Source organism: Mytilus trossulus, chromosome 1 (assembly GCF_036588685.1).
Source record: "Mytilus trossulus isolate FHL-02 chromosome 1, PNRI_Mtr1.1.1.hap1, whole genome shotgun sequence".
NCBI classification, from domain to species: Eukaryota; Metazoa; Mollusca; class Bivalvia; order Mytilida; family Mytilidae; genus Mytilus; species Mytilus trossulus.
The window spans coordinates 89,592,358-89,619,473 of record NC_086373.1 but is presented as its reverse complement, the minus strand read 5'-3'; the positions used below and the strand labels follow the sequence as shown (position 1 = coordinate 89,619,473).

General features: G+C 32.2%; 1 protein-coding gene across 4 annotated transcripts in view; it reads right to left on the bottom strand.

Annotated features, from left to right (window-relative positions):
- Positions 1–5,346: 5,346 nt before the first annotated feature.
- LOC134689660 (beta-1,4-galactosyltransferase 4-like) overlaps positions 5,347–27,116 on the bottom strand; it is a 34,862-nt gene continuing 13,092 nt past the window's right edge. For all 4 annotated transcript variants that reach the window (XM_063549635.1, XM_063549641.1, XM_063549647.1 and 1 more), the window contains 8 exons: positions 24,566–24,607; positions 22,469–22,772; positions 21,290–21,519; positions 18,046–18,233; positions 16,779–16,901; positions 15,959–16,054; positions 8,104–8,242; positions 5,347–6,225 (listed from right to left, as the gene is read on the bottom strand). In XM_063549635.1, coding sequence (XP_063405705.1) covers positions 6,190–6,225; positions 8,104–8,242; positions 15,959–16,054; positions 16,779–16,901; positions 18,046–18,233; positions 21,290–21,519; positions 22,469–22,772; positions 24,566–24,598 — 1,149 coding nt within the window. In that variant the 5' untranslated portion in view covers positions 24,599–24,607 and the 3' untranslated portion in view covers positions 5,347–6,189. The remainder of the gene's footprint in view (positions 6,226–8,103; positions 8,243–15,958; positions 16,055–16,778; positions 16,902–18,045; positions 18,234–21,289; positions 21,520–22,468; positions 22,773–24,565; positions 24,608–27,116) is intronic.

Sequence of the window (27,116 nt, the reverse complement as noted above, 5' to 3'; positions counted from 1 at the left end):
AAATCAAGGAGAGAAAGAGGGAAGAAGAGAGTAATTTTTGTTGCCAAGCCATACAAGTTTACCAAAAGTGTCAGATGTAGTGAAGAAATCTGGGTCTGCATCATCACCAGGACCAAATGGCATCCCGTTTAAGGTAGATAAGCAGTGTTCAATGATTTTGATACACACGTGGAGGCTACTGAAAATTGTGTGGAGGAAAGGGAAGATACCCTTATGTTGGCAGAAAGCAGAGAGGTGTTTTACTCCAAAAGAATATAAATTAGAAGACACCACATAATCTCCCTCATAAATGAAGAATGATAGATCTTTTTCTCTATCATGGATAGAAAGATGACATCATATATTCCTCACAAGCTAATACACGAGTCACTAGATCATTACTATATTCCCGACCGCTTTAAGAGAGTAATAAGAAGTTATCTTAGTGGGATTGAGCTCCGGTTTTCAACAAGCACATTTACAACAACATAACAGAAACTACAAAAAGTAGTTACTGGATTTCCATCTCAGTTATCTTGTTTGGAATGAATATGATAATTAAATCTGTGGAGAGATACACTACAGGCCCAAAAACATCACCCACGATTAGCCAACCACTTAAAAGAGGGTTCATGGACAATTTAACCATCACTGCAGATACCCATGGGCAAGCTAGGTGGGTGTTAAAAGCCTTGAAAGAGACAGAACCATGGACAATGATGAGTTTGAAGCCAAAGAAATCTAGAGCTCTAATAATAAGAAAAAAGGATGAGCACACACCAATTTGAACTGAAGGTAAAAGAAGAAGTCATTCCATCAATAATTGACAATCACATCAATTGCTTAGGAAAGTGGTAGGATGGCTCTTTTCAGTGACAAGAACAATATCAGGAGAATCGAACAGCATGTTTTAAGGGAATTAGAAATATCGACAAGACCAGGGAAATTAAAGGCATGGATATACCAACATGGACTCCTGTCAAGGATATCATGGCCAGTTATGTTGTACGAAAATACATTGACAACAGTTGAGGATTGAAAGACCCATCAACAGACATCTTAGGAATTGGTTAGGTGTCCCTCCAAGTTTTACAACTTTAGGACTGTACAGTAAGACAGCAAAGTTGCAGCTACCATTAACATCTATAGTAGAAGAATTCAAAGTAAGCAAAATCGTCTTGGTGACATTGAAAAAAATCTCGAGATGTCAAAATATGAACAACAGGTGTCCAGGGAAGAACAGAACAAAAGTGGTCAGCCTCCAAAGCAGTTCTAGAGACAGAGAGTAGATTGAGGCATAAAGATATCGTAGGAAAAATGTCAGTAGGAAGAAAAGGCCTTGGTACATCCCAAAGTTGCTACTGGAAAAACGCTAACACCTAAGAGAGACAAAATCTAATTTTAAAAGAGGAAAATCTAGAGAAGAGGAAAACAGACAAGCAAAGTCTGTAGAATTATGGAACCAATGCGCTTGGTCGAGATGGGTATTATAACAACAATCCCTTACATGGTCAAATTATGGAGATACCCTCAATATCAACTACAGTTTCTTCCAAGATCAGTGTATGATGTGTTACCAACACATACAAATCTGCACAGGTGGAAACCTTCAGACCTTCAGAATACCACACCCGAACAGGAGATAACGACCAGACAATTCAACGAAGACATAATTAAACGTATAGAAAACACAACGCATGAATTATTTAGATTTTTCAACAGTTCTCTCACTAAATAATTCAAAATTTAGTGACTATGTTGAATGCATATATTCCATCGAACTAGAGATACAGGATACAACAGATACAGTTAGGTCTGTCTCATATCTAGAAATTGGCAATATCATGAGGTCGGTTGAAAACAAAACTTTACGACAAAAGTTCAGCTTCGCAATTGTGAAGTTGTCATTTCTATGTAGCAACATTCCACTTTTCACCACAAATATGACCTACCGGAAAGACTACTTATCGGGTTTGTTAATGAGCAACCCAACGGGTGCCACACGTGGAGCAAAATCTACTTACCTTTCCAGAGCACATAAGATTACCCCGAGTTTTTTTGTGGGGTTCGTTGTGCTTAGTCTTTAGTTTTCTATGTTGTGTCTTATGTACTATTATATGTCTGTTTGTGTTTTTTTTTTTTTTTTTTAGCTAAGGCGTTGTCAGTTAATTTTCGATCTATGGGTTTTACTGTCCCTCTGGTATCTTTCGCCCGTCTTTTAATGCTAGTCCTGATTGATTGAAAACTAGTTTTGTTTGAAACTTTTATATTACATGCCGGTCCTTTTGTAGCTTACTATCAAACAAAGGTGTTTTTTCCATTGTTGATTGTCGTACGACAACCAATAGTTGCTTAAATCCACTTTTATTGAGGATAGTTGTCTCATTGGCAATCATACTCCATCTCCTTAATTTTTAATTCTTTTATATTTTGTAATTTCTTGGAAAGTTTTGACATATCTGCAGGTAGATACATGTATCTCAAGTTTATTTGATTACCCATATTACTCAAATTCGTATGCATATATTTGGTACGGTTAATGAAAGTAGAAAGGACAATCTTGTAAAGTTGCAATTGTAGAAGTAGAAGCTCGAATTATTATTTGACAACACAACAGACCAACACCCGATTAATTTAAGAAAATCCTACACCAATAGACGTTCATAATACAACAAACCAGATTTTTTTTCAAATAATTGTTATTGAAACAACCAATAGACGTTCATAATACAAAAAAAACCCAGAGTTTTAAAATACTTGTCGATATATCGAAACAACCAATAGACGCTCATTATAGACAAACCAGAATTTTAAAATATTTTGTATCATAACAAGCAATAGACGTTCATAATACAAAAAAAAAAACCAGAATTTTAAAATACCTGTCTATATATTGAAACAACAAATAGACGTTCATTAAATATAGACAAATCAGAATTTTAAAATAATTGTTATCGAAACCACCTATAGATGTTCATTATACAACAAACCAGATTTTTTTCAAAAAATTGTTATTGAAAAAACCAATAAACGTTCATTATACAACAAACCAGAATTTTTTCAAATTATTGTTATTGAAACAACCAATAGACGTTCATTATAGATAAACCAGAATTTTAAAATAATAATTATCGAAACAAACAATAGACGTTCATTATACAACAAACCTGAATGTTAAAACAATTGTTATCGACACAACACTTGTTTGGTATACCATGTAACTTAAAGACAGTTCAGGGATATTATTCAGTTCTTGGTCGGGTTTGGCAGACGTTAAGATTCTATGTTAATAAATAATCTCATTTATTACATCAACATTTTATTTTAAAAATAAAACATATAATACAACATTAAAATAAATATATGCTGCATAACAAGCATCCGTGTCATTCATTAAACACCTTTATAGAAAATGCACCCGACATGGTTAGTATTTCTCATATTGAATTATCACCACGGGTATAGGTTCAAACACTATACACAAAACATCAAATACAGTTGACCAATGAACGATGAACATTAGTCAAAGTTTACATGCTTGACAATTATGTACATCTTAGGAAGCTACCATTTGATTTTTAGGAAGAGGGTCTATGATGAAATTTGAAAAAAAAATAAGCAGGACAGGAGTTTTGAGTGAAATAAAATGCAGGACCGAATAGAGTGAAAAATATCTAAAAGGCAGAACAAAGATTACAACTTAAAATGCAACAAAAATATGCAGGATAAAACTTTTCATCCTAGCCTCCCCCCATAAAAATCACACAGCATTCCAAATATAGTTAACCTATTGTTTAAAGTATGTAAGAAACAGCCTTAACCAATAAGACTTAACATTGACCTGTAGTATTTGAGAGAAGGATTAAATACCAGACATACTTCTTCCCCTTACGGTAATTTCATACACAAAATATAGTTGACTTATTGCTAACAGTATTTGAAAAACGAATAAGAACACAAAACTTTATCACAGTCCAATGAATCATGAAAATGAAGTCAAGGTCAGATGAAACATGTCAGACTGAAATGCATACTTTACAACGATTCTAAACAGACAAACTTCTTCTCCTACGTTCCTTTCATACACAAACTATAGTTGACCTATTGCTAACAGTATTAGAAAAACGAACAAGAACACAAAACTTTATCACAGTCCAATGAACCATGAAAATGAAGTCAAGGTCAGATGAAACATGTCATACTGAAATACACACTTTACAATGATTCTAAATACTACATATATTTGACCTACTTTTTATCGCTTCTAAGAAACGAGCATAATCGTGTAACTTTAACCTTTATCACTGATCCATGAAATGAGGTCAAGGTCAAGTAATCCCTATCTGACCTCTGTTCAACATAGTGATATCACACGAATTTAAAAGTAGATAAAATACAAAAGATTTCTTTAAACTATAAACATAAGTGTTTCAAACAAAACAAAATTTTTTTTTATAAAAGTATAAAAAAAATTACTTTTCTTTGAAATAGGCTGAATATAATGACAATTCATAACTTCAACTTTTTTTTTATCATCGTCTAATTTTACAGATTTTTTTTTATCATCGTCCCATTTAACAGAATGTTCAATATTTTTTGAACATTCAGAAAATTAAACATATGTCGTGTCATTATAACAGTGCAATTTAAGATGATAGCCAGGACAGTTTATATTTTTGACTTAAAATTAAAAAATATGTTGTTTACTGAATTTGATTTCCAAATCATCTTTATAAATTAACCTATTGTTTATAGTATGTAAGGAACAGTCTTAACCAATAATACTTAACATTGACCTATAGTATTTGAAAGAAGGATCAAATACTTACAGACATACTTTTCCCCTTACGGTCATTTCATACACAAAATATAATTGACCTATTGCTAACAATATTTGAAAAACGAATAAGAACAGATTGTTTCGTTTGAAAGTTTAGAAAAGAAATCTAATAGTTGGCATTAGCAACTTTTGTTCTTGACAGATTCATTTAAATGATCATTTGAAGTTGTTTTCTGTCATTTTCATTTGAATCGAGGTAACAATATTATATTCTAAGCTCCGATGGTATCCATTGGTGATTTATCGCATCGCCGGTATACTGAAATCATAAATTGATGCCGTCGGAGTTTAAAATACAATGCAGTTATCTCATAAATGCATGGATTCGTTAAACTGCATCATCAATTCATGTAAACAATAAACAATTTATGGATTCCTTATAATGTATCAACAATTTATGCAAACAATAAACAATGCATGGACTCATTGTATGTATCGGCAATGCATGCGTAGTATAAGGTTGGACAGATAATATAATGAATGAAAAGTGGAAATAAAAAAAAATACTTTACGACGGAATAATAGTGTTCTTTTTTTTTTTTTTTTTTTTTTTTTTTTATCTTAGTTGAGATTCGTTTGTTTAATATTCATTCTAACACATTTCATCTAGGACATAGTCCCATATTTCATAATGTGTTGTATGATAATCATGGTTACCTTTTAACTGGTAGATATATTCATTACCTGGTGTATGTTTTTATTCTATAATTTCGTTAGTTACTACCTAATTTTGTGTTTTTGAATATTTTGAAAACACTTTATAAACTTCATAGAAGCTATATATAATTATATTGCAAAATCGTTTGTAACGGTCATTTTGATTGGATAACCTCACTGATTTTCATGGCATTAATTCACAATTGATGTTATGAAAATGCTCGCGCAAGAGTGGACGACGTATGACAGATTTTCAATGTATGATTTGACGATGATTTCTGTCAGTTGTATTAGAATTGAGATAACAATATAGTACTTTAATCTCCCACAGCATCAGTTGGTGATTTGATGGTCGCAAATACCCGTTCAGTAAACAGAATTTGTGATCATCAAATGACAAATCAAATTTATTGACGCTATTGGAACTTAAAATACATTACAGTTATCTCCTAAATGTATTGTTATTTGATGACATTAAAACAACTGCATATATTTTCAAATGAAATTGAAATTACAGATAGATCAGTTCCCAAACATATAACGTATTTGTGCATCAACATTTGATAAAATTAGGTTGCAAATCCATGCACTATTTCATATAAAAGGGCTTTAATTTGTATTTGAGATCATTGCAAACATATCTTTTCGTATTAATCAAAAAGATAATAACTGTCTTAATAGGATTACTGTTTCTCTCATTTTATCTGCTTTTTTTATTTTCTTGAAGGACTGTTCAGTTTTTTAAGTTTCTGAAAAAGAAAAAAAACACATTTCAGTCAGAAAATAACAGACTATTTAATGTCATAAGCATAAACTCGTCTTATATGCCATATATACCAGCGTTAGAATTGGGGATGCCAGACGCGAGATTTGTCTATAAAAGATTTTAACAGTAACGTAACGCTAAAATCAAATAAGTTAAAATGACAAAATAAAATTCAAAGTTGAAGAGCATCCTGAGTTCCGAAAGATTTTCCTAAATACAAGTCAGGTAATATATTCCTTGGATAGAAAAATCCTTAGTATTTCTGTATAATCTATTGTTCCCACGTTTCAATGCCGAAACCCCAAACAGAGCTTTGCATAACACAAATGTGTCATAGTAACAGTTTCAATCACGACACGGTGTCTTAAAACTTTGGTTTCGTTCCATTTCAGAAGCATATAACAATAACTGACTTTATGAATGATTAAAGTCACATTTTATTGTAAGTGATAGCTCTTTTAATTCCAGTTGTAAATTTTCTTAGAACAGTCACAAAAACTTGATAGTTTCTTGTCACTAGACACAACATTATTTCATAAACTGTTGACATCGAATAATGTCTCGCCTTTATGTAATTTCAACAGTATTATAGCACACATGTTAAAATTGGAATGGTAATTCAGTCTTCCACATAAACATTGATATTCAATAAACCATACATGTAGGTGCAGGGTTTAATAATCTGTTGAAATGATAACAAGAGTGCACACACTGAAATGTCTCGCCTTCTTTACTAATCGTTGATATTATGCTGATAGTCCTAATAATAAAGCTTTATTACCACTGTCACATAAACTTAACATAAACCAAGAAAACTCAATATTGACCTTTGAACCATGAAAATGAGGTCAAGGTCAGATGAACCATGTCAGGTAGGCATGTACAGCTAACAATTCTTCCATACAACAAATAAAATTGACTTATTGCTTATAGTTTGAGAAAAACAGACTAAAACACAAAAGCTTAACACTGAGCAATGAACCGTAAATAATGAGGTCACGGTCAAATAAAACCTGCGCGACTGACATGTAGATCATGAAATATTTCCATACACCAAATATAGTTGACCTATTGCATATAGTATTAGAAAAAAAGGCCAAAACTAAAAAACTTAACTTTAACCACTGAACCATGAAAATGAGGTCACGGTCATATGACACCTGCCAGGTGGACCTGTACACCTTACAACCATTCCATACACAAAATATAGAAGACCTATTGCATACAGTATAAGAAAAACAGACCAAAACACAAAAACTTATCAATAACCGCTGAACCATGAAAATGAGGTCAAGGTCAGATGACACCTGCCAGTTGGACATGTACACCTTACAGTGCTTCCATACACCGAATATACTAGACCTATTGCTTATAGTATCTGAGATATGGACTTGACCACGAAAACTTGACCTTGTTCACTGATCCATGAAATGAGGTCGAGGTCCAGTGAAAACTGTCTGACGGGCAAGGTACGCACATTATCATACCAAATATAGTTATCCTATTACTTATAATAAGAGAGAATTTAACAATACAAAAAATCTTAACTTTTTTTTCAAGTAGTCACTGAACCATGAAAATGAGGTCAAGGACATTGGACATAATACTGACGGAAACTTCGTAACATGAGGCATCCATTTACAAAGTATCAAGCATCTAGGTCTCCCACCTTCTAAAATATAAAGCTTTTAAGAAGTGAGCTAACACCGCCGCCGGATCACTATCCCTATGTCGAGCTTTCTGCGACAAAAGTCACAGGCTCGACAAAAAACAATGCGAAATATGAATGAAAAATGCCGAAAATGATAAACATTTATAACAATAGTTTTTTTACATTAATAGAAACCTTTTATCAACATACCTCTCTTACTTTCGCCATATTAATGTCCGCATAAACCCAAACATACAATTGCTTTCTTCTCTTTTCTACAAGATTATATTCTAGATCAGTGAGACCATCCTGTTTCCAAATCTTTCGAGAAATTTGTAACATTTTCATTCTAAAATAAAATCATCAAAATTAATATTTCTTCTTCAACATGTACCATCATGTTGCGTTTAATTCGGGTATGCAGCTACCCTCTTCTTTTTTTTTTCTTTTTTTAAAAGACAATGCCGCATGCAGAGATTCGAAAAAGGATACTAAGAAAAAGAACAAGTACTTGGTTTGTATAAGGACCAGCTTACCTAAAGTTTTTAAACAATAGTTACTTTTGTACTATGGATGTCATGGGGCTCACCTTAAATGATCATTGTTTTAAAAGCAACTTGTACTGTTTAAAAAGGAAATACAAAGGTTACGTGTCAGAGCAGAAAACAAGAATGTGTCCCAAGTACACGGATGCCCCACTCGCACTATCATTTTCTGTGTTCGGTGGACCGTGAAAATGAGGTAAAAACTATAATTTGCCAGTCTGCTAATGCACTGTGTCTAAACCACACCGGCAGAATTTGATCGGACTCGATGGTATCTAACGTCCGGCACAATGACGGAACATCAATAGACAGAAGAAAGATAGGTTTCTCCTTATTTTCTTATTTTTTTTAATGATATCGAAGAATATATATACATTTACAACTATTTTCTATTGTGAGATGCAATATTTTCTACAACCGTTCTATATTAACGGAGAAATAAGTCAAAATGCATGTCAAAATGACGAATTGAGTGAACCTTGCCTCGAAATTGTTTAATTTCTCTTTAAATTGTTCACATTGTACGGAAAGAAAGGTACGGGAAGATAGATATTGACACGGAGATTGCAAATTTAGTTATTATGAGCATCTCAATAATTGTAACTCTGTGTATGGAACGAAAGAAATGGGTCATGTCAAAATGGAACTGGCTGGTTTCGTCAATGTATACAACCCGGTTTCGTCATAGATTTCAAAATGCATAACCCAGTTTGGTCAAATAAAAAAAATCATAATCGCATTACATTATAATTGATTATTTAATTTCAGAGTTCAAAAGGAGTTTTGTGGGTCGTTCGAAAACAAGTTCGTTCACCGGACAGCGGCTTATTATTTATATGAGTCTCAGATTCAAATAAATAATAAGCAAATTCCTACTCTTATAGAACTCAAATATTTTAATTTTACTTTGCATTCCGAACTTTTTTAGCAGCATATTGAGATTAAAGCTCTTTAAATATGCGTTTTCTATATGAGTTATGGGAAAATATGTTGAACATGTTTAAACTTGAAATTAAAGTTTACGGTCTTAAAAATCGAAACACACAATTGATATGTGATTTTCTCGCACAAAAGAATGGACACCTTTAAAAGTAATCTAATCATTCCATGTATGTAATCTTTTCTACCATCGTTGAAAATAAATCTTCTTAAGGATAAACGTTGATGATAAGACAAATGTATATGCATGCATAATCGACATAGAATGTAGGATTACAACTACCATGCATTAAAATAAAATTTATTTATCACTAATTGTAACTATACTGCTATGTATAAATTAGTATAATAGTCTCAGGTCATCGATAAAATTCAATAATAATTATTTTGTTAACATTATTAAAAAAACCGAGTCTGTACTGTCGCCATTGTGTTATGATGATCGTACACTGACGTTGGTCAATATATTTTGACAATATATACGGACAGACGGATTCAGTTTATTTCAAAGTGGGCGTATTTCGAACAACTTGTACATACCGCCGAGCGTAGCGAGTCGGACAATATTTTGATTATTTTTTGCTTTACAAAATCGTTAAATACAGGAATCAATATAGTTTTGGCAACCGAAGGTGGGGTCGGGGCGTGCAACCTATACGTCATCGAGATTCGCCACTGATCTTATAAAGTGTATAATAAGAGAATAAGAGAATAAGAATTTTATTTGTTTGAAATCCAAACAATAGGATTGTTACTAAAATACACAACAAAAAAACAAACAAACAGGCATATTAAAATTACAAAACGATAGTCAATAAACAGTTACACTACAAACATGTAGCATTGAAAGAAAAACAAAAAACATAGATTAATAGTATTAATTATAATACTATTTTTGACAGCATGCCTCCTCTTTAAAGTTATGTATTAAAATATTATGCTTATGTATCAAAAAATATGTTATAATATACATTACACAGTTCATATATTGACATTATAATTGTTTCTCTCATTATACATTTCACTTATGTAGTTAACAATGATAAGTAAAATATCACATTCTTCGCAGGAAAATATAAAAATCAAATTTATTTTCTTCACTCATGGAATTAAAACAGGGGACAATATTAGAAATTTCATTAAACATTTTGATCCTAGTTTTATTAATTTCTGAACATGTAATGATGAAATGAAATTCATCTTCCAACTCTTTATGGCATAAAGGACATATTCTATTTTCTAGAGCTGTTTTGTTGTATCTTCCACGTTCAACAGCCAACATACTATTACTTATTCTTATTTTAGCATAACTTTTTGTAACATTTTTATCTAAATTCAATAAAAGGTACTTTTCTAGTTCATACTTAACTTTAAATTTTCTGTAGGTTCTTAGTTTATTTCCATTTATTGAATTATCATCATTAAAGAGACAATTTTTCCAAAATATAATGTAATTTTCATTGAGCTTCTTCACGACGGCTAATAGTAATCGTTTTTTAGAGAAGGTACATTGATTTTCCCAAACATGAGTGAAATTTAATTTTGAAAGTAGCATTTTAACTTTTGAAGCAAATCCATCATTTAACTGCTTGTTAGCTTTATAAACATTATATAATAAAGACTCATTTTCATTTGACTTTAAAATATGTAACCAAAATCCTATAGAAGACTTAAGGGCCTGTATACCAATAGGGTACATTCCCAATTCAGCTAATACAGCTGTATTTACTGCCTTTGAATTAACATTTAGAAGACCTTTCGCAAATTTGATTTGGAGTTTTACTGATTCCATAGATAAATATTGAGATTCAAGAGTTTTGTTGTTCTTCACAATATTTAGCGACCATATCTCACTACAATACAGTAATATTGGACTAACACAAGAATTAAATAGTTTCATATGGGAAAAAACATCCATCTTATCTGAGTAGAGTATTTTTTTAATACAAAACAATGCCTTAGAAGCTTTTTTACATAGGAGATTTACAGCATTAGTGAAAATTCCTGATGGCTTGAATAGTATACCTAAATATTTATATTCTGTGCAACATTCAATTAATTCATTATTCAATACAAACTGGTCTTTTGTAAGTTTTTTACCACTTTTATTAAATATCATTGTTTTTGTCTTGTCAAGATTGACAGTCAAGTTCCATTTTTCACAATAAGTATTTAACTTGTTTAGACAATTTTGTAAACCTTCTGAGGATTCTGATATTAATACTAAGTCATCAGCATATAAAAGACTAGACAATTTTATGTCATGTAATGTTACAGGATCACATGTGTTAAGTATAACGAATTAAAATATTGTAAGAAATGAGAAAACAGGGACACCCGGGAAATCGGATTATGTGAGTTGGATTATGTTTATTATAATAAATGCCGAATATCAAGTTCTTTTTATCGATTTCTATACATTTTTCTTAAATATATATAAAAGTTATATAGGAAAATGATAAGGCAGACAAATATACAAATAAATCGACTTGACCGATATCCTAATAAAACTTATTGACCTTTAATTACGATTTTTTTTTCATTTCTTTGCGTTTTTACACGCCCATCCCAATTTTGACAGGACGTATTATTGTATACACTCGTCTGTCGTACCGTCCTTCCATCCGTCCGTTCCTTCATCTATCAGTCATTCGGTCGTACCGTCCGTCCGTCTAGCTCTGTATGGGTACGTCGTAGTTACCAATTCTGGCTTTTTTACAACGGGAGTGAAGGCGCCGTCGATTTATTGACGTTTCGCGAGAGCAGATTTAAAGCTCTCTACACTAGTTGCGCGTACAATAGTGTCTTCTAGATGGTTCCAATTTACTATTGTGGAAACAAAGAATGAATTTGAATGTTGCGGTGTTTTACTAGTAGGAATGTCAAAACACCTGGTATTGTTCCTCACTTGTTTTTCAACAATGTTTGTGGCTTGATAGTTGTCAAACTTTTTAGCTGTGATGTTTCGTCTTGGTCTTGCTGATTTGAGGAAGTCGTCTGGATCAATAGCAGGTACCAGCCCCTCAACCACCTTGTACATAAATATAAGCTTTTGGCTCGTGCGTCTCAATTGTAATTCCTGTAGTTTTAATTTTGTAAGCATGTTTGTTATGCAGCCATCTTCTCTAGTTCTATAATCGCCTGTTATAAAGCGTGCTGCTTGTCTTTGTATTCTTTCTAGCTTGTTTGAGTCTGCAATACTGTAGGGGGCCCATACTGTTGCTGCATATTCCATTGTGGATCTTGCTAAGGAAATGTAAGCAGTTTTCTTACATTCCTGTGGGCAGTATCGTAAATTTCTTCTGAGGAAGCCTAGTGTTGAGTTAGCCTTTTTGGCATTGTTAATTATATGCGTGCTCCACTTCAGGTCTTCTGATATCTGCACTCCTATGTATGGGTTGCTCTGAACTTGTTGGAGTATGTGGCCGTTGGGTGTATAGAATCTCTGGCTTTTGTTCTTTATGCTTAGTATGTAGCATTTCTTTGCGTTAAATCGCATACCCCATTTATTTGCCCAATCTTCTAGGCTAGCTAGGTCTTCTTGTAGCAGTTTGTGATCTTTCTCTGTTTTGATGGTTCTGTATAATAGACAGCCATCGGCGAACAGCCGTACTGATGCTATCCGTCTATCTTTCTGTCCAGCGTAAACATGTCGCACCGTAACTTGAGAACAGCTTATCTAGTTTTCATGAAACTTAACAAAGTTATTTCTTGAAATGGTCAAACGATTTGTAAACCTTTTAGTGAAAATCAAATTAAATCTTTTTGAGTTACAGAACTTTGTTAGTAAAACAGGAGTGTGTTTTTTTTAACAGGTCGCGCCATATCTCAAAATGGTTAATCATTATTGCATCAAACTTTACACACTTCTTAGTAATATAAATCTTAACTTCTGCATACTTTAAGGTGATGTTTTAAATTTTGTTTTTTAAGCGTTAATTAGGTTTTCTTTGTAAAAAAAAAAGGGGGGGGGGGTCACATACTGCGATGTATCTCAAAGCCTATATAAAAAAAATATCATAATGTTAATGTTAAAAAAATAATTAGATATCAGTGTTTGCTATTGAGTATTTATATTCCATTTAAAATTAGTTTGAAGATCAGTGAAATAACGGATACGACTTTCATTAGGAAAATGTGTAGTACTATAATTACCTATGTAAATAAATGTAAACACGCCAAGTTTACTTTATAATACATATATATTTAAATTCTTTCGAAAGACAATGTTCAGATCCGTGTTAACGTTGCTTTTCATAAATTGTTGGTTTTAAAAAAATATAAAAAACCGGGTGATATATATAGACGAAACCGGGTGTTGTGAAGTAAACAACAATGACGAAACCGGTGTATTTTTTTTTGACATGACCCATTTCTTTCGTTCCATACACATAAATACAAGTATTGAGATGCTCATAATGACTAGTTTTGCAATCTCTGTGTCAGTATCTATCTTCCCGTACCTTTCTTTCCGTACAATGTGAACAATTTAAAGAGAAATTAAACAATTTCGAGCCTAGGTTCACTCAATTCGTCATTTTGACATGCATTTTGACTTATTTCTCCGTTAATATAGAACGGTTGTAGAAAATATTGCATCTCACAATAGAAAATAGTTGTATATGTATATATATTCTTCGATATCATTAAAAAAATAAGAAAATAAGGAGAAACCTATCTTTCTTCTGTCTATTGATGTTCCGTCATTGTGCCGGACGTTAGATACCATCGAGTCCGATCAAATTCTGCCGGTGTGGTTTAGACACAGTGTAAAGGCCTGTCCATCGTCGTAATATCGTCCCTATGTTTCAGATTTAACAACATTCCGTGACAATTTCAATAAAAAAACCCACCGAAAACGCAATGGCCAAACAGAAAAAAACACGATACAAACATAATACCGTAAAAGAACAATTATACACAAATTGTATTTTGTTTGTTTATGTCGTTTTTCTTTATATTTGTGTGAATACCTTGCCGGGATTTAAACACATGCTTCTGTGAAATCTTAGCATCTCCACTGGTACGATCTTGACAGTGACCATTTTTAAGGAGTTATTCTTTCAAAAGAATCGGAGTTCACTGATTTGATGTAATCGATAAGGTATGCAAGATACTTTTTTTAATAACTTTTCAGGATTCCGAATATCTGGCAAATAAAACTAGAGGCTCTTAAGAGCCTGTGTTGCTCACCTTGGTCTATGTGCATATTCAATAAAAGACACATATAGATTAATGACAAAATTGTGTTTTGGTGATGGTGATGTGTTTGTATATCTTACTTTACTGAATATTATTGCTACCTACAATTATCTTCATCTTTAATGAACTTGGCCCATTAGTTACAGAATAAATATTTTGTTAAAAATTTACCAAAATTTACCAAATTTATGAAAATTGTTAAAATTTGACTGTAAAGGGCTGTAACTGACCATTTTTGTCATGATGATTTATTTGTAGATCTTACTTTGCTGAACGTTACTGCTGCTTACAGTTTATCTCTATCTATAATAATATTCAAGATAATACCCCAAAAACGGCAAAATTTCCTTAAAAATTACCATTTCAGGGGCAGCAATCTAACAACGGGTTGTCCGATTCGTCTAAAAATTTAAGGTCAGATAGATCTTAACTTTATAAACAATTCAACCCCTTATCAGATTTGCTCTTAATGCTTCGGTTTCAGAGTTATAAGCCAAAATCTACATTTAATCCCCTATGTTCTATTTTTAGCCATGGCGGCCATCATGGTTGGTTGGCTGGGTCATGCCACACATTTATTAAACTAGATACCCCAATGATAATTGTGGCCAAGTATTGTTAAATTTGGCCCAGTAGTTCCAGAGGAGAAGATTTTTGTAAAAGAGTACTAAGATTTACAAAAAAATGTTAAAAATTGACTATAAAGGGCAATAACTCCTAAAGGGGTCAACTGACCATTTCGGTCATGTTGACTTATTTGTAAATCTTACTTTGCTGAACATAATTGCTGTTTACAGTTTATCGCTATCTATAAATATATTCAAGATAATAACCCAAAACAGCAAAATTTCCTTAAAATTACCAATTCAGGGGCAGCAACCCAACAACGGGTTGTCCGATTCGTCTGAAAATTTCAGGACAGATAGAACTTGACCTAATTAACATTTTTATCCACTATCAGATTTGCTCTAAATGCTTTGGTTTTTGAGTTATAAGCCAAAAACTGCATTTTACCCCTATGTTCTATTTTTAGTAATGGCGGCCATCTTGGTTGGTCGGACGGGTCACCCCACACACTTTTTTTTAACTTCATACCCCCATGATGATTGTGGCCAAGTTTGGTTTAACTTGGCCCAGTAGTTTCAGAGGAGAAGATTTTTGTAAAAGTTAACGCCGGACGACGGACGACTGACGCCAAGTGATGAGAAAAGCTCACTAGGCCCTTCGGGCCAGGCGAGCTAATAAAAAGAAACAAGAGGAGCAAACATTGAGGGATCCATGACCCTATGCGTATGTTGGGCTAATAAAACCGACAAAACTCCAAAAGTAGAGCCAAGTCTGAATTGGTTCAAATATGAGATGTATAAGTAAATAGTCACCTGTCATTTCCAGTTCTTTGTCCAGAGTGTTGAACACTTCCACAATGGCCATGGGCATCGAATGGTCTTGTCATTTTGTAATTGCTACGTTTTATTCTGAAAAAAAACCCCAAATATTTATTTACATTAAGAATTATGCATTTCAAGTTCTGTATTTGTCCGAAAAGAAACCATGATAAAACCTTCCTGTCAGAACGTGTACTGAGGAAAACAATAAATTGATGTAGCTTTATTTATTTTTATTTTCGTTGCACACACCTCCTTGATTGGAAAATATAGCAATTTTAGCATGAAATCGTCCAACATTATTTTTTGTTCCGATGGATAACTAACGTTCTCTTGTATTTTGTGTCTATCTGATGAGTTAAGCCTTTTTCAACTGATTTTTATAGTTCGTTCTTATGTTGTACTGTTATATCACTATCCCAGGTTAGGGGAGGGTTGGGATCCCGCTAACATGTTTAACCCCGCCACATTATTTATGAATGTGTCTGTCCAAAGTCAGGAGCCTGTAATTCAGTGGTTGTGGTTTGTTTATGTGTTACATATTTGTTTTTCGTTCATTTTTACATAAATAAGGCCGTTAGTTTTCTCGTTTGAATTGTTTTACATTGTCTTATCGGGGCCTTTTATAGCTGACTATATGCTGTATGGGCTTTGCTTATCGTTGAAGGCCGTACGGTGATCTGTAATTGATAATGTTTGTGTCATTTTGGTCTTTTGTGGAAAGTTGTCTCATTGGCAATCATACCACATCTTCTTTTTTATAATACAGTTTTCGGCGCATTGTGAGCCGCCCTTAATATAACTGTAAGCTCACCTTGCAAATAATTCGTCGTCTTCACCACCCCAACCGAAAAACTGGTTGGGAAAACCATTTATATCCTCATACTGCTTTTTAGAAAATGTAGAAATTCCTCCAGCAAATGAATGGTATGGGACTCTGAAATGAAAGATTATTTAATTTATTGATTGGTCATTTTAAAAAGCTAAACACAATGTATCGCCCTCAATTCCATCATTGAATGAAAATCAAAATAGTGTAAACCTTAGTCGACAGATAAATAATTCAATAATTCAAATATCCGTCCGCCATAATATCCTCCAAAGTGCTAGTTGAATGTTATTATGGTTATTAAAGTCAATATAAACTATGACTATTGGAATATAATTGAGATGGAAATTGGGAATGTGTCAATGAGACAACAACCCGACCAATGATTATAGGCCAAAAATCGAATGCCACCAATGGGTCTCACACTCCATACTCCAGGTGTTTGGAATGTTGCTACATAAAAACAAGAGTTCACCATTGAATAGACTTCACCTGTTATTTTTCTTTATTTAAGAATTGAATGCTTCTTTTTGTAACTTTATTGGGCTGTAAAAGCGTTGACCGAAGTACATTTTGATTGAAACGCGGAAGCTCTTCATACTAAAAATGTGCGCACGGTCAACGCTTTTACAACCCTATAAAGTTACAAAAAGAAGCATTCAATACTTATAATTACGTTTTTTAGCTATGATCATGAGAACACGAATTTTATAAATTTTGTATCTTATTCACCTGTGCACTTTATTGCGGGACCACGTGCTATCATGAATGAAAAGTTTTATTGACTGATGCAATTGCTTACGGAATAAAAGGTGATGTGCAGTTAGCCAATCAAAATAAAGTATTATAATGAAACATACATCTAATGTAATTATTAATATGGTACCTTATTTTTTATTTTATACTAATGTCAAGTAAAGAGGCAGACATATGTTTGTATCTTTGACACATTCCCCATTTATATTCTAAATTTTATATCCTAGATTTGTTAATTTTTTAAAATATTTGACTGAGTCATGTCTCCATAATAGAAACACTTAAGACAATGCATACAATGCAACTGTCGTTTTTAAATTTATTTTGATGTCTATATAATTTATTTTGTCAGTTTTATAATCCGATAAAATTATATTGTATTTTTTTTATTGATTTAAACCTTTCAAGAGTGTTGCTTAGAGCTAATTGATTTTTAAACCTTTAAAATTATGAGATACATTTATTATTGCCTAACAAATTTTAAACAAACACATACCTGTATTTAAATTTTTCCACTTTTGTTGCCATATGTATAGGATTGTCTCCACATATATAAAAATTACGATCATCTTCTGGAAGGATATCTAAGTCGTGAATTACCACACAGTCATATGCCATGTCTTTCATTGCTTGAACGAATCCTATATTGGACAACATACCTCTGTTGAATAACGAACCAGCTGTCTTAAATAAAAAATAAAATGGTATTTAGAACGAATAATTCGAAACCTTCTTTAATACTTTTTAGTTTATATCACTACATTGAACCAGAATAACAAAGACTGTTATAAATTGATAGAATATATATAATGGAGCTAAAACAACCCAGATACACGGTATGAGTGCTTGTTGTCGAGATATAAGCAATTGGAAATTTGGCCGGAAATGACTCTCAGTCTCTATATTCTTCATGCATTTACCATTGACATCTTTATCTTTAAAAAAAAAACAATTAAACAATAACAAGGGTTTTATAAAATTTTCAATTATTGTCTTTTAAACTATATGTTATAAAATTATGTGGAAATCCAAATAGGGATTAGCGGGCAAAATCATGTCTGTAATGGCACTACATGGATAAAACCCGAGGACTTCTAACATCTGACAAACAATTAAAAACCAAGAGGAGCGAACATCTTTATATTTATAAAGTACGGCCCTGTAAACAGAATTTTTTTGAGTGACGAATATGGATGGCATAAAATGCTCAATAAAATCTTGAAGCTTGAAGCTAAGGACAGTAGTCCATGAGAAGAATGCGACGATTCCTCAATGTGTAAATGAATAAGCATAAGTATGAATGGGAAAACGCGCCATATTACTGTATAGAATAATCGCATCAAACAAACTTCTATATTATATCAGGAAGCTTTGATGTGTAGTTCCTGAAAAAGTTGACAGCAATAATGTAGGACCTGTTGTGGACGCAAATAGCTTTGAAATATGAAAACAAGTTGCTTTCTTTAAAAAAAGAAAAGCAATACATGAACCTAAGACCGCTGACTTCTGGGTCACCAAAATATTGTTGCTGAATTTGACATGTGTTTGCTTTTGAATTAAAATAATTGACTTTGAATATAAGAAGCCAGTTGAAAGTATATATTTACAGCTTCTATTTGAATTAGTTATTTTAAAGCTCGACTATTTTATTTATTACTTGGGAATGTACATAATTTTTCCGATGATAACCCTTTGGAAAATCATAATTACTACTAACCGGATGACTTTTGTAAACTGTACAAACCTAATCAGTTTGCTTTGTAATGTGGAATTCTGGATGCATTTATCTTATCTATCATAGCTTTATATTTTGTTTCCTACATGAATGCCTTTATATTTTTAACTCGTATTTGAAGCTGTCTTTACTCATGGAAGATGTTGTATGCGGCGAAACCTGTGGCGTGCAATTGATTGGGACCTCTTATGAAGAGACTTATTTTGGTCTCTTAAAACATCTCAAATTTTAAGGATTTCCTGATTTTACTTAAATCAATTCAAACATTTTACTGGGAAACATAGTTTTGCCGAAGAATTTCTTAATTCAGAATTTATGAATACCTGTACACACTTTCAAAATAACCAATTTATATAAAAAGGTATGTAGATATAAAAAGATACCAGAATTGAAATGATGTACGCCAGACACGAGTTCAGTAGATACAAAAAAAAGCATCAGTGACGCTCGAATGAAAAAATTAAAAGGCTAAATACATTACAAATTTAAGGAATCTATTCATTGGGTAGACTTAGCTTTTCGAAAAGGTCAAAGTTAATAATAGGACAGTGATTCAAAAAAAAAGAAAAAAAGAAGAGAAACAACTCGAGGTCAGAATACCGTTAGAAATGATGACCGTTTTGAAAGTCACATGTGAAGCTCTTTCTACCGTGTCCTGAATTTAGATAACAAAAAAGAAAATAAGCTTTCACGAGTGAATTTAATAGTATTACATGCAAGTAGTATCTTAGAGCACGAAATAGAAAATAGAAAGTATCTCACTGATACTCAGAAAAAGAATACGCATTTGCATCATCACATATCTTAATCTAATAGTTGAATTCGAATGTCAAACAGCCTACATTAAATGTTGTGACTCCTGATTCATTGACATTTTATCCGGATTTTTTGAGAACGCAAACAGATAGTGTGATTTTGAAATGTGATCTATAATATAAATGAATTAATGGGTGTAGGATAGTTGGTCAACACAATGATTACAATTTTCAAAACCGTACCATAAAGTACAAATATGTATATATAGATGCTATACGGTTAAACTATTAAAACAAACAAACAAAAAAAGAATTTAAATTTTATAAAAAAAACTGACGTTCCTGAAATTTTGTTGTGATTGTTGTAAAGTTGTGAGTTGCAACGATTAAAAATCATGCTCATGATGAATTGAAAACACACAAGTATTTTTATTCACGACTGTTTAAAATTTAAGTATTAACTAGATTTTTCTTAATTTCCGTTTAATGGATATATTACAATACAAAAAAATAAATAATCATTACTCATAAAACCTTAATACTAAAATGGTATGAAATAATTAACGTAGAAATATAATGATTAATTGTTTATAAACAATTTTTTGTAGGATGCAAGAATTTATTTAGATTAAATTTTTATGGTTCCTTTACAAATAAATATTTAAAAATACCAAAGCAGAGTATCTTGTAATATAAAATACTTATTTCTGAATTGCAACTCTAAAATATTCTGATTTTAATCATGATTGTTAGTTTCCTCAATAAACATAACTACAGTATATATTTTGTATATATTTCTTTGATTCCGATTGAATTAAATACTTTTGATAAGATTATCATCTTGCTGTTTTTCGATCAAATATCAATATGTTAACCAGATTCTACTCTCCCGTAAGTCTATGATGAAATACACACTCAGTATCCCGTGGTTAAATCTTCAAACATAATTAATTCACATGTTATCGAGACAACATACAGTACCACGTTATAATTGACCCAGATACACACAGTGTACAATGATCGTTTTAAAACAAATATAATCGCGTCGTCAAGGGTCATCAAGGGACCTTATCAAAGACGTAGATAACAACCTGTTAAGACATATATGAATGACCGAAAACTTTCGAGACGTTCCGAGAATTTTATTCTGACTTCCGGCCGAGAGATATCGAGTGGCCCATAGACACATCCAAAACTCACCAATATATAAGCATGAACCCCTCAGGGGTTCATGCAAAAAACATATTTACCTGTTCTACTATATAAATTCCGAATTCTAATTGCTGTCTGTGGATGCGTGGAATAACATTATTCAAAAATATACGGAGCTGTAGTTGTCTGTCTCGATATGGAACGACAATAGCAATTTTTTGATACGCTGTACAGTTTTTAGGTTTATAATGTCCGTCTGCCATGAATGTATATTTTTGATCAAGTTTTTCTATTGCAATGTCTGTTCTATTCAGAGGGGTGCGTCCTTCTGTAAAGTAAAAAGCACTACTCAATTATATTATGAAAAGTACAAAACGAACAAAAATATAACAGTGTAAGGTCAAACGACATATTGTTTAGATATTTTTCTATTGTTGAAGACTATACCTCTTGTTTATGTTAACAAACATATTCCAATAGTCCTTAGCTTTACACAGACACGTGGCCACGCTGAAATGTCTCGCCTGTTTTACACACCATTGATTTGACAATAAACGTCTTAAAAATGAAAGTTTTACTTTCAGTATCACATTAACACAACATTGTTAAGGATTCATGCAAATGAGGTCAAGGTCAGATAAATCCTTGTACACCTTATAATTATTATATACATCAACCATAGCTGACCTTTTAATGTGAGTTTTTTAAATGCATACCAATACACACAAAAATTAACAGACTCTTAACATTGACAAATGATTGAAATGAACCATGAAATAAGGTCAAGGTCAGATGATACATGCTAGACAGACATGAACACAATTACAATTATTTCATACACCACATACAGTTGAGAGCAGAAGTGCTTCATTGTAAAAATGTGCACACGGTGAACGCTTTTAAAAGCTATAAAACTACTAAAAGAAGCATTCAATACTTATAATTATATTTTTTGGCTAGGATCATGAATATAAAAAAAATAAAGTCTTGTTATTTACAAATGCACTTTTTTTGTGGAAGTGTTACAATTCAGTTTGAAATGAATGTTAATTGCAAAATGACTAGAGAATACTGTTAGCCAATCAAAATAACGTATTAAAAAGAAACGTGAATGCTTTAATAATTATTTGTTGTTAACATACAGTTGAAGTATACTTTTAAAGCATATTTGGCTCAACATGTGTTGCTTGGTTAGTCTCCCTCTTTGCCTACAATAAGGTATCCCACTTCATTAGTTTATAAATGATCCTAAGCATAGCTAATTTCTTTGTACTTACGTAAATTAAGTGGAGGCCATGTACAGTTACCATGATTGCTATTGCTAAAATGATCGCTCACGTGTTGTTCTGAACCACTGTCAGGTATATCAGAATCAATTATTATCAATTTATGTTTCATTGTATCAATGAATTTGTTCGTAAAATTGTCAGCTGCAGATAAAACTTCTAACATTTTCCCGTTTAATGTATTGCGTATAAAGTTTGTAGATGCAAAAAACTGTAGGTCCAAAATAAAAATTACAGTCACTGAAATTATAAGTCCTGCAGATAGTATATACCAGCTTTTGTCAGATCTTTTACTCTGAAAAGAAAAGTGTTCCATAATTATCATTCCATTATATTAATTAATTTAGCAGTCTATCTCTCCTATGAAAATAGAAATAGATTATTTTTGATTTGTACGAAAACTATTACACTGTTCAGAACAAATTTAAATTTGCTAAACTACTGCTTGACCGATCGCCTGGTAGATTAAACGTCCAGAGGCATATCAAATACATATATTAGGAACAATTACATATTAATGTTATGAAATCATGGTCACTGATTTGGACTTCCTGTTTACCGGATAAACACATTCCTGCATAGCTTACATAGTTGGCAGTAATACTCTACGAGGACAAACTGGGTATGCTGACTGGGGATCGAACAGTCTTCGCTCTTATTCCAACACACCGTCTCATTTGGCTTGACAATGTCTGAGATAGAAACCAAACTCCCGCACAGGACACGAGAATACTAAAAGCCAATAAGTGTTTGAACCTTTTTTAACTACCATTTTAACTTTAAAAACACATAACACTTTGTGAAAAATGATGATACGACTTTTGATAATTTGCATTGTCCATATTTTAAAAGTTTGTAATTCTGACATACTGATCTACATATGACATATAATTTGTGATTAAAGAATGTAATGCCATGGTTCTTTGTACAATGAGAAGAGAAGTCAGAACTCGCTCCTTTTGAAGTTCATAACAATACGCTACTGTTGCCTCTAATTTATACTATTTTATATGTCTATTCGGCAACAAGATGAAGGTACAAATCATTGTTGAAGTTTTACACTTATCATGTGTAGGGGTTGTGGTCCTTGATTAATTGGTAAAATACCCTATAAGTCGATTTCATTTGATTTTACTTTTGTACCTGCTACATTCGATACGGAGTAAATGATTTTGTTCTCTTTAAAACAATCCGGGACCTGTCACCATTATATTAATCTTTGTTAAAAATACCACGGAACATATTTATACGTGTTTCTCGTTTTTTTTATATATAGATTAGACCGTTGGTTTTCCCGTTTGAAAGGTTTTACAATAGTAATTTGGGGGCCATTTAAAGCTTGTTGTTTGGTGTGATCCAAGGCTCCTTGTTGAAGGCCGTACATTGACCTATAATAGTTTACTTTTTTTAAATTGTTATTTGGATGGAGAGTTGTCTCATTGGCACTCACACCACATCTTCCTATATCTATTGAAGTTAGGCAGACAGAGAGTTGTCTCATTGACACTCACACCACATCTTCCTATATCTATTGAAGTTAGGCAGACAGATACACTATACAAGCATTCCAAAAACCGAATGTAGTTGACATAGATAATAGACATAGTAATAGTATCTGAGAAACAGACCAAACACATAGACTTAAAATTGACCAATGAGCGATGAACATCAGGTCAAGGCCAGATGAAATCTTCCAGTCGGACATGTACACCTTACAATCATCGCCAATACCAAATACAGTTGACCTAGTGCTTACAGTATATTAGAACAGATCCAATCACGTAACTCAAATTTATCACTGATCCATGAAAAGAGGTCGAGGTCAGGTTAACCCTTTTTGACTAACTTGTTAATCTTGCAAGTGATCATATTATATACTCAAAGTAATTCCCAAAAACAACTCTTTTACTCGGAGAAACTTATAGAAAACGATCTGACCTTATCTACCCTGCCGACCGTGATGGTTACCTAGACCAGTTTAACACTAACGATTAACTGTTACTTGACCATAAAATGTTAAATTTGTTTTCTATCAGTCCTAAAAAATCAGTGACCGCAGCAGTTTTATCCTCAATATTAAATATTTACCTTCGCCTGGCTTGTGATGTCTAGTTGCTTCATACTTGAATTCTGCAAGAAAAAGGGAACAAAAAATAAGCTATGATTCTTTAGGACAGTATTGTTTTCTAGAAATACTTTACTCGTTTGTCTATAATATTCACCAGGCTGGTTCCAACAATATGTTCATAACTTATTAATTTTATTTCCTAGTTAAGAGTCCCATTGATATATTGTTACTTGTTTATTTTAAGAATTTAGATTGTTGATTTTTCTTTTTGTCAAATAGCCTTCATGAATGACCGTAACGTTTTATGGAATTAATCAAGATCAAAATGTTTTACTCGACATTTTCTAAGTCATATCCCTTCTATTTTTTAATTAAATGGACCTCCATTAAGCAGTTATCCAAATATTACAATGATAAAATAATTTCACTGCAGATTTCTATTTAATTATTAACATTGCCTCTTATACATGTAGTTTCTATAAGACTTAAACGGTGGTTATCTGTTACTGGTTTCAGTATGAAATCCCCCCATCCATAACCACCAAAAGTCCCCATTAATGTAATAACTAATATAAACAGTCAATATTTGACAATCGATCTGGTCATTTGTCTTTTTCGAACTTCTTATCTTGATTATCATTTCTGCATTTTACTGACTGTCAAGCATAACTATCAAGAAATAGTCATTGATGGTTATACTATAATTATTGTGAGAAAAATAAAACGCAAACATTGTACACTTGTACAAAGCTCTTTCCTTTTTACAGACAAGTACACAAATAGCCGTTTCATGGCTTGAGTCTTTTTTTTTGCCTTTCTATAGAACTTGATTGTTAATATTTTTTATGTTTATCTTTTTGTATTTATATCATGTTTTTTACTCTATGGCCGGTTTGTTGTCTTTGACACATTCCCCATTTCCATTCTTATTTATCACTACATACTTTTTTTAAAAGACAATCAGCAACAAGTTAGGACGTCTTTACACTAATCTCATTGGATATTTACTTCTGATTGATATTAAAATCTAGTAAAACTTGCACTGTATGTTTAGTAAACAATAATCTACCAAAACCAAATTTCACAAGATTTCGCCAACTGTTAACCAACAACTCTATTATTGGCACACTAACAAGCCGAAGGGCTTTGGCCAAAACTTTAAAGCCAGGTCACATTTTTGTGTTAATATATGTACATTTTATATCATATCATATCATAGATAATAATATAATATCAATAAGGAAAGCCTCGCCAATAAAACAATCAGTAATGTGTATATGTTACAGTAAATAGTTGAAATTAGGAATTACATGTAATTACTAAAATTTAGGAATTACAGGTAATTCCCGGTGCACTTAGTTACTAGTAATTGTACTAGTTTTACTACTCAATGAAAATCAGTGTGGATTTCGAAATGGTTACTCAACTTGTGATTGTATCTTTACGTTACACTCTTTTTTTGAAATTTTGAAATTAAAAAAGAAAAAAATGTTCTGTGCTTTTGTCGATTTTGAGAAAGCATTTGACACAGTGACTAGAGATGCTTTATGGTATAAGATGCTAGTAAATAATATTAATGGTTATATGTATAAAATTATTCATAACATGTACGCTGATATAAAATCATGCCTGTCATACAATTGTGAAAAATCTGATTATTTTCCAAGTAACATTGGTCTACGCCAAGGGGAGAATTTATCCCCTTTTCTTTTTTCGCTTTTTTTGAACGATTTGGAAGATTTCTTTTGTAAAGGGAATTTGATAGGCTTAAAACTATATCAGATGCCCTAGAAGACGAACTAGATATATATGTTAAACTGTTTGCAATACTTTACGCAGACGATACTGTATTCATGGCTGAATCAGCCATAGAACTTAATGTGTTACTAGAAAAATTCGAATCATATTGTAATGTTTGGAAAATGAAAGTCAATGTAGATAAGACTAAAATCATGACTTTTTGCAGTGGTAGACAACCTGCTGATCTTAAATTTAATTTTGGTAATTCTGATTTAGAAATTGTAAATGAGTTTAATTATCTTGGGATTTATTTTTCAAAAAATGGCTCATTTAAGGTCAAGGATCAGTAAATGAACTAGTCCATAGATTTTTTTTAAAATTTAGAACTCGATTAGATATTGAAAATATACATCAGAAAATGTAAAAAAAAGTACATGTCACCGACTTCGTTTTCGAGAAAAAAACATTTTTAAAATGGTCCGAGAGGGTACTAAATTTCATTGAATATATAGGGGAAATCTGTATTTTTCTTCTTCAATTTTCGGTTTCCGGTATAAATCACGTGATCCGCTCCATAGAATTTTTTTTTAAATTAACATTTTCTTCCTCTTTGTCTTACGAATTAGATGATGTTAAAAAAAATATGGTCACGACTTCGTTGTCCCTGTAGAAGCGACGCAAACTCAACATTTTGGCAAAAAAACCCATCAAAATTCGTGACGGCGTTATTTTTATTACATTACGTCAAGTAATCATGCTTATTATTTCCAACGTTCTTCGTGTTGATTATGCACGATGATTATGTGTTTCGTATTGATAGATTCTTTTTAT